Source organism: Larimichthys crocea, chromosome VII (assembly GCF_000972845.2).
Source record: "Larimichthys crocea isolate SSNF chromosome VII, L_crocea_2.0, whole genome shotgun sequence".
Taxonomy (NCBI): Eukaryota; Metazoa; Chordata; class Actinopteri; family Sciaenidae; genus Larimichthys; species Larimichthys crocea.
Genome location: NC_040017.1, coordinates 27,602,561 through 27,611,306, shown reverse-complemented (window position 1 = coordinate 27,611,306; position 8,746 = coordinate 27,602,561). Strand labels below are relative to the sequence as shown.

Here is an 8,746-nt window from a genome sequence, read left to right as displayed (position 1 = left end):
AATTTCACAGTTAGACGGATGGCGAGAGGATGGCTGCAGGCAGCCATCACAGACAGACGGATTTTCTGCCCAGACTCAAGCAAAGAACGCTAATCATATAATTGACTTACAGAAAAGCTTTAGAGTTTTCAGGAGTCTTAAAATAATCCCAGTGTTTAAATTTAACAGTCTACTCAGCTAACGACACGTTTAGGACGAACAAAAGCAGACCAGATATTCAGTTTTTGTACAGTTTTATTCTTTTCATTTCTCAGAGTTGTTTCAAATAATCAAAAAATGACTCAAACAGATAAATTATGGCTCTGATACACTGAGGAGTGAAGACTTCATTGACCGCCTCATTCTGGACTGAACCCAGTCCTTTCTTAGACCTTTAGACTGCACCGAGTCTGAATCCCCCGTCAACTGTACCCTGCCTGTTGATGCTCACTTCATACAGTAAAATGATTATTTTTACCAAAGTAATTCATAATATTTAACTTGTTCTAGGGTCCAGCAGTATTTGTAACACATCATCAACCCAACAGCGGTCCATTTGTTTCCTACAGAGGCTCATTTATCAGGCTGGATGTGATGGTCAGCACATTTTTGTGAAAACTAAAGAAAAAAGGATGATCATGGACGGATCCTCTTTCATAAGAGCAGTGTCATTTGAAGCCATTTTGTGTCTCCTCTGCAGCTGAAGCAGAATTCTCACGTGCAGCTAAAAGTGTGTTTATGCAGGTGGAAGAAATTCAGACTCCTGTCTTTCAGGAACTGCAGTGGCATTCACGTTATCTACACTGAAACGTCCCTGCTGTCTGTTGGCCAAACGAAACAAGCTCTAAAAATGAAAACTGCTGAACATGTCAGTATGACTTGGCTTGTCATTATGTGACAGCCCATCATGGATCTGCCTCCATACTGAAATGCTGGAGTATTAAAAATATTTCCCCTGGGAGAGAGGGCAGATTATTGCCATGACGTTTCCTGAAAGGTTTAGATAAGAAACAACTATTTAACTGAGAATGTATCAAACATAACATTATGAAACTCATCTCACTGCAGCAGGTTCATCATAAATACGGTTTGATCCATCACATCAGCACACACTGGCAGATTGATATGACCTCTTCAAAATGAAATTAAATGGTAAAAATAACATTTTACCAAAGGCTGAAGGGTAATTCAAAGAAACATGCTGTGGTTTTCATGTGATCTCAGAGAAAATCAGAACAGTTCTTCAGGTCCAGCTCTGTGTCAGGGGGATTCAGACCAGGTAACACAAACACACAGTGGCAACAGTTTCAGGCAGTTTAACCCAGATTTAATCCAGTCAGTGTAAACAGCTGCGTGCTGTCACGGTCCACACAAGGATCACAAACATGTGGTCTTGATGATTTTTTTGTCTCTCCACACTTGATTATAAAATTAATCTGCAAATGTTTTGACAATCGATGAATGATTTAGTTGCCAATCATTCTGCTTTTATTACTTCATATCAGCTGTATGTTTTTGGGTTTGGAGCGTTGGTTGCATAAAGACATCACACGGCCACCGTGATGAACATGTTTTCACAATGTTTTAAAAATAATCAGCAGATTAATTGATAACCAAAATCATGGTTAGCTGCAGCCTTAAAGCGCTGACAACATTATTCACTGTTGCCTCAAAATGTTGCCATCAGACTGGTACTAAAGTAGTCTTGCACCTTTGAAACAGTTTAAGGCCAGAGGTACATTATCACTACATAAAAAAACTAAAAAATAAATCAATAAAAACAACTCCATGTTTTGGAAATGTTTGGTGTGTATTTACATTGCAGGTGTTTCAAATGTTCAAATGCAGAGCGAACAACCGTGGCTGCTGATAGAAACTTTGGCTCTTGCAGGATTTGAACCTGTGACCAATCAGTTACAGGATGTTTGTTTGTCGTCAAGAAAGGCTCTGTTGCTTTAATTCACAGAAAATAAAGAAACAAAATTAGGTCATGAACTCATTTTCTGACATTGATCAATTATAAAAAAACAGTCCGTAAACAAAGGCTGAAACATTGTTTTTTTTGTTTTGCATGTAAAATATACACCTTATGTTCAGAGCGTTCCTGGGATCCAACAGTCAGAAACAACAACATTGTACCATCGCAGCATTTATTTGTCTTCTGAAAATAGGATTAAGATATGATTTCTCCTATCGTACACAAGCATCCTTCATGTATCGTCACTTTACGTTTCAGCATTATCACAACTCACTTATTATTTTTTCTTAAACGTACCATATAAAAAAGGTTGTTGACATGCACATTCTCTCCCTCACAGTCTCAGTGTGGAGTCCGCAGACAGTGAAGTCCCAGAGCCGCAGATGGACCGAGTGTTATGGGTAAACATTATACATTTGTACATGGCATTTAGATTTTTGAAGATGACCTGATTTTAGATTTGTGCATGTAGAAAATCTTTTGGACACCGCATCAGCTTTAAAGGAGGACGTGAGTGTTTTGCTCATTTCAGTGTCGGATGACTGACATGAAGATAACACGAGTGAAATGAAGTAAAACGTCATGCTTCATGTTCACTGTGATTCACTTTTTCAAGAATGATCAGCAGTCAAGCTGCATTGTGGGTAATGTAGGCAGCAGGGAGAATGTAATCTCTGGTTCAGCTGCATCGATTTTGAGTTTTTCTATTGTCTATCACAAAAATAAACGAGTGGAGTGATTTTCATTCATGTCAAACAAAAACAAAATAACAACAGTAGCTGCCTCTCTTCCTTTTCTCAGATCTCTCTTCTTTCAGGATCCAGCTTCTCTGACAGCAGTAAGAAAATTTAACATGCAAACAACCGGACCTGCACTCTGAGTCTCATTTTGAGCCCTGCAGGTACCCGTACAATGGGAAACGCTGGTCCGATATCAGCAACTGTGACAACCTCATGATAAAAACTTGTCCTAAAAATATAAACACTGGTCCTCCTGGAAAGACATCTTGGAGCATCTGTTCTGTCTTCTGTCTAAACTCAGTCCATCGATGGCTCTGGGTGCGTTTTTTTCTTTATGATAATTCATATTAACAATCTGCAACTCAGAGCTCACACTGCAGACAAGACAAAGTACCAAACCTCACCTGCTCCGTGTCCAAAACTACAGAAGGTAAACACTACAATCGACTTAATCAATGTCCCAACACAACCCCCCATGACCAAAAATACACACTACGTGCGCGCACACACACACACACACACACACACATACAGAGAAAAGCAGATAAAAAAAAAAAAAGAGAAAATCAACAAATGCTCTTTGAAACGGAGGAAATAAATCTGACTGAAACTCAGATGCACGACAGGAAGCTAGGACCTCAACTAACGCACGCACACGCACGCGTGCGCGCACGCACACACACACACACACACACACACACACACACACAGTCTGCAGCAGAGGGTGGTCCACAGCTTTTACAGACAAGGTAGAAAAAAAAAAACTAACAAACATTGATTTAAAAAAAAAACTCCCATGAGTCTTTGGGCTCTCATATTGGGCTGTTCGTACTGGCTGAGGGGGTGATGATGTCACCGATGACGTTACTTGATCACAGATCAACCAATGATGTCATCCAGTCAGCCCTCCGCTCCCATCTTCCTGTCCGAGTCCAGTGGAGAGTCAAAAAGTAGTTACAGCGAGAAACTACCCTCGATTCTCCCGGTGGGAGGCCGAGGGGCGGGCGGAGGGCAGGGGGGTCGATTAGGGAGGTCGAGCTTAGGGTCAAAGGTCACAGGGTGAAGGAGCAGGTGGTGCAGGTTACAAAAGACAAAGAGAAGAAGAAGAAGAAGAGAAAGACTATAGGCATTCCATCAAAGAGTTTTGTAACCCATCACCGTCCTCCCACATGAAGAAGAGAGAGGGAAGAAGAGAGAGGATGGAGAGAGAGGGGGGTGGATAGACAAAATAATGAGTGCAAAGCTAGCGGTTGTTCTTGGCAGCCTCCTTGGCTGCAACAATGAGAGGAGTCAGACTGGAGAGAGGCTTCGCCATCTTCAGGAACTGATGCTGAGGGAGGGGAAGAAGGAGAGAGAGGAGAGGTAAGAGACAAAAGAAGGGAGGGAGTAAGGAAGGAAAAGAGAAATGTTTTAGTTCCTTGTGCACAGACAGAAAAAGCAAAAGTCGATTCATCAGTTAAAATATGAATGAAATGTAATAATGTCCGTCCTCTGTGCAGTTACCTATCACTGCCTTCATATTCCGTTTTGTAATAAACTTCTTTAACGAGTCCCAGTTTCACCTTGGAGCTCTGAGTCATCGCACAGTTGCATAACTCATTCTGCTGCCCAGTTACACCTCCACCCACACACCTGCCTACCTGTCTGTGTGTCTGTCTGAGGCTGGATCACTTTGTATTTCTCAAACGCTGTCTGAAGGCCACTCGATGTTAGCGGAGTGTAAATGGATTTTTCTGCCGCTTGTGTCGTCACTAACCAGCCCAGTAACCTGACGCCGACCCTCCAAACAACAGCAGGGCGGCAGATTTATAAATGTTATGTATCTAATATCGAGAGAAACATGAAATTATGACTCTGTCTCTCGCAATATAATTTCTTAGTAACGTCTGAGTAACGTTGGTGGCTTTTATTGTCATTATCATTCTGTTAGTCAGTTATGTTGCCCTCTAATGTTTCCATAGTTTCCATTTATTTAACCAGGTGAATGTCTCAATAACACACACACACACACACACACACACACACCTGCAGCAGCTCTTTGGCCGAGCCTCTCTTCTCCACGTCCATCTCCAGACATCGGTTCAGGAAGTCTCTGAATGTTGTCGACAGTTTCTCCGGGTTCTGCAGCTCCGGCGTCCCGTTGGTTGCTATGAGATACAGTGCCTAGGCAACACACACGAGTGACATGTCAAAACTATATCCCATGAATATAAACATGCAAACACGCATTACACCACTGTGTGTGTGTGTAGGATGTTATTATCTTTTACTTTGGTGCCATCCAGTGGTGGATTTAAGAATCAGACTGTGATGTCAGTGTTTGTAACTGTGATAATATCAGCACTGACCGGAGTACATCACGACTGTTTAATAGAGATATTATAGAGATAATATAGTAGATATTTAAGGTCAAACTGTTTTTATAATATTCAGATTATTTGTGTTCATCTCTTCAGGCTACAGTAAACACATTCAGTGCACTTATCCTCACCCTGAGTGGATTTTCATTCAGATACGGCGGCTCTCCCTCCACCATCTCTATGGCCATGATTCCCAGGGACCAGATGTCCACTTTGGGGCCGTAGGCTTTACGGGTCACGACCTCTGGAGCCATCCAGTACGGAGTCCCGACCATGGTGCTGCGTTTGCTCTGCTCCGGAGTGATCTGAGCGCAGAACCCAAAATCAGCTGGAGAGAGGAGAGAGGACAAAGTGAGGCCGTGGTTTCACATCAGATGGACACACTAATCAAGAATCACTTTGAAATGTTTCATTAATCTGCATATAACATGCTGTCTCCCCCACTGAACACGTGTTTAAATCTAAGTGCTGATGCCTGATGTAACCATGTTTCCTCCATGTTTATTACTTCAGCTTCATTACTGGTCTGAATAGAGTCAGAGCTCCCTCTGCTGGTCCAACTACAAAACAAGTAGTACAGCAATATACTGGAGATAAAGTCGTAACAAGCCGCTGTAGACTGACTAAGTTTGACGGAGCCGTCCATGCCCAGCAGGATGTTGTCACTCTTGATGTCTCGATGGATGACCTGGTTTGAGTGGAGGAACTCCAGCGCCTGGAGACACTGCAGACAGACAGACAGACAGACAGACAGACAGACAGACAGACAGACAGACAGACAGACAGACAGACAGACAGACACACAGACACACAGACAGACACACAGACAGACAGACAGAGTTTGTTAAAAGAGGGAAAGGCTTGCCGGACTGATGTCCTCAGGGAGGTCATTCCACAAAATCGGGGCCCGGTCCTACTTGTCCTTCAGCCTGGATTTTGTGGATTGTCTATCAGAGCCTTAGCTGAGGTCTTCAGACCAATCATACTGTAGTATAACAGATCATCCACTAAATGTGGTGGTCTTTGGAAAGCGGAGCTGTTTTAGCTCTCCACACTTGCTATTTATAAGTCTGTTTTTCTGGGGGATGTTCCAAAGCTCATGATAAAACTTTACGAGATCATCCGGGCTGAGTACCTCTAAGGTATCGACTGAAATAACCCAGTACCGAGTAGCATAGACAGCCCCAGGGCTCCTCCAGCTGATGGTGTCAGGTGTGTTTCCTGACTCCTACCTCTCTGCACACCGCAGCTATCTGGGCTTCATCCATACAGGTTTCCGTGACGACGTCAGTCAACGAGCCTCCAGCCAGGTACTCCATCACCACCCACAGCTCGTCACCCACCAGGTAACTATAGAAAACATTAACATATGCAGGTAACGATATTAATGACAGGACCTGTGTTCAAATGAAACTCGCTATCTAATATAATAAATAAATTAAATAAATATCAACAAAGTTTATTACTATATTTGTAATAAAGGGAACATTCATTTTATTGGTTGTTTTTATTCATCAGTTTGTGTTTCATGGACCGTGATGTACCAATGTTTTTATTCATCAGTTTGTGTTTCATGGACCGTGATGTACCAACTGATATTAAATACAATGAATAAATAAATTAAAGAAGAAAGAAAGAAAGAAAGAAAGAAAGAAAGAAAGAAAGAAAGAACACACACACACACACACACACACAGTAAATCAGTATCAGTAAAAATGTTGTTTCCATGGGGATGACAGCATTACAGTCCTGCATGTGGTCTTCAATGTCTTAGAAGACAAACAGGTAACTACGGCAACCAGACACCCACCCACCCCCTCCCTCCTACATGTCCAGTGGGTTGGCACGGCAACAGCCACAGTGAACTGAGCCCTCACAGTTCACAGCTCGGTGGTAAATATAAATCCTCCATTTTTAAAGCTGCAGCCTCCTCTGGGTGTGTTATGAATATTTTCTCATTGTCTGACACAGACAGTCACCTGTCAGTCACTGTAGGTATCATCTGATCTATTTTGAGGGTAACAATGCAGAAGTGAAAACATATTGGTTGAAGGCAGATGGTTGACAACTTTTAGGTGAGGTTGTAAAAATGACCTCCTCAGAATATTAACTAAGTGTGTGTGTGTGTGTGTGTGTCTAACCTGTCCAGGTAGTTGACTATGTTTGGGTTTTTATTTTCCCTCATCACCAGAATCTCATTGATGATCAGTTCTTTCTTCGGCTGCTGCTGCAGGTTCATCTGTTTAATGGCAACCTGAGAGAAAAGAGAAATATTAAATATCTCGATTCATCCAAATGAATCACACAGAACTAATAATGAACAGAGCGAAAAGATTCGAGGAAATGGGAGGAGTACAATACAATAAAAGACAGAAAAAGATAATGCGACAGCAGGGAACAAAAGAAGACGAAATGATGACAAACTAAAGACAGACAGGCAGACAGACAGAAAAGGTGGCGAGGAAGGAGAAATATCTAAATCCAAAGGCAGTAAAAAGGTTGTTAGGCAGCGCAGCCTGACAGACATTAAAAAGTGAGCACACAGCCTAATCCCCAGAGAGTGAAACTGAGGAGGATTATCATGACAGACGAGCTGAGCGCCTTTGAAATTAACCTGAAAGTCACAGCGATTGAAGCCAGACTTAAACCCGGGAACTGCCACAATGTTCTCACTGTGGAAACTCCGGCTGAACTCGTCTCTTTGCTTCACCTCGCTGCTTAATTTGACCTGATTACAGGCCGACACACCGGATGAACGCAAGTGACCTTCCTCCCTAACCCCACTTAACTTTAAAGTTTGAACTTTATTTCTCCCTAAATTTGCAATTCAAACCTTTTTGTCCTTCTTAGTCTGGAACATTCATTTAGCCCATTTTAGCATCATCACTTTCTCTGTATAGTCATCTTCATCATCCAAGTGAACCTTATTTCCCTCTATATGCCCTTTGACTTCAGGATGTTTAAGTCGATTACTCCTTAATCATTCAAAGTGTCTCTCTGCTTTAATCTCGTTACTGTTTCCAGTCAATCCCCAGATCCTTATGTTCACACATTCTTTCAATTTGGGTCTTATGTTTTTGTATTCTTTCACCTATATGGACGTACACTTGTGATCAGAAAAATGTCAGTAAGTGTTGGATGGATTGGACAGATGTTTTTCATCTTCTGACCGTCCCTCCACCTCGTGGTGGTTTTCAGTGAGATATCTCAACACTGGATGGGTTGCTGTGAGATTTGTCTCACATATTCATGTCACCTCGGGGTGAAGTGTAATAACTGCTGATCTGATGATTTTACACCAAGCTCCATCATCAGGTCAAAATTTTAATTAAAACCTGAAAACCCTGTGACGTTTCCATCAGCCTCAGCCTCACAGAGCTGCCAGCACGGCTGTGGACTCCTCGTCTTGTTAGAAACATTCTCCTCCAGTTTTTATCATGGCTTTTTAAAACTGCAGAATATTTTCACTGTCACTGACTGACGGAAAAATCTGAAGGCAATCTTGACAGATAAACACTGAGGGCGTTAATCTATGTCATCGCTGTCAATAATCACTTGAGGACCACACTGTCGATGAAGCTTCTTCAGAAAGCTGAGTGACTGTGGGGTAACTGATAAACGAGGTGACAAAAGGGACTGATGAGGTGGAGGATGAAGGACAAGAAAGATGTTACAGAGGGAAACAAGTG

General features: G+C 42.2%; 1 protein-coding gene across 2 annotated transcripts in view; it reads right to left on the bottom strand.

The window, feature by feature from the left end:
• Positions 1–227: 227 nt before the first annotated feature.
• Positions 228–8,746, bottom strand: part of pak1 (p21 protein (Cdc42/Rac)-activated kinase 1) — a 45,844-nt gene continuing 37,325 nt past the window's right edge. For both annotated transcript variants that reach the window (XM_027280691.1, XM_027280692.1), the window contains 6 exons: positions 7,199–7,311; positions 6,290–6,407; positions 5,682–5,781; positions 5,189–5,385; positions 4,723–4,860; positions 228–4,027 (listed from right to left, as the gene is read on the bottom strand). In XM_027280691.1, coding sequence (XP_027136492.1) covers positions 3,941–4,027; positions 4,723–4,860; positions 5,189–5,385; positions 5,682–5,781; positions 6,290–6,407; positions 7,199–7,311 — 753 coding nt within the window. In that variant the 3' untranslated portion in view covers positions 228–3,940. The remainder of the gene's footprint in view (positions 4,028–4,722; positions 4,861–5,188; positions 5,386–5,681; positions 5,782–6,289; positions 6,408–7,198; positions 7,312–8,746) is intronic.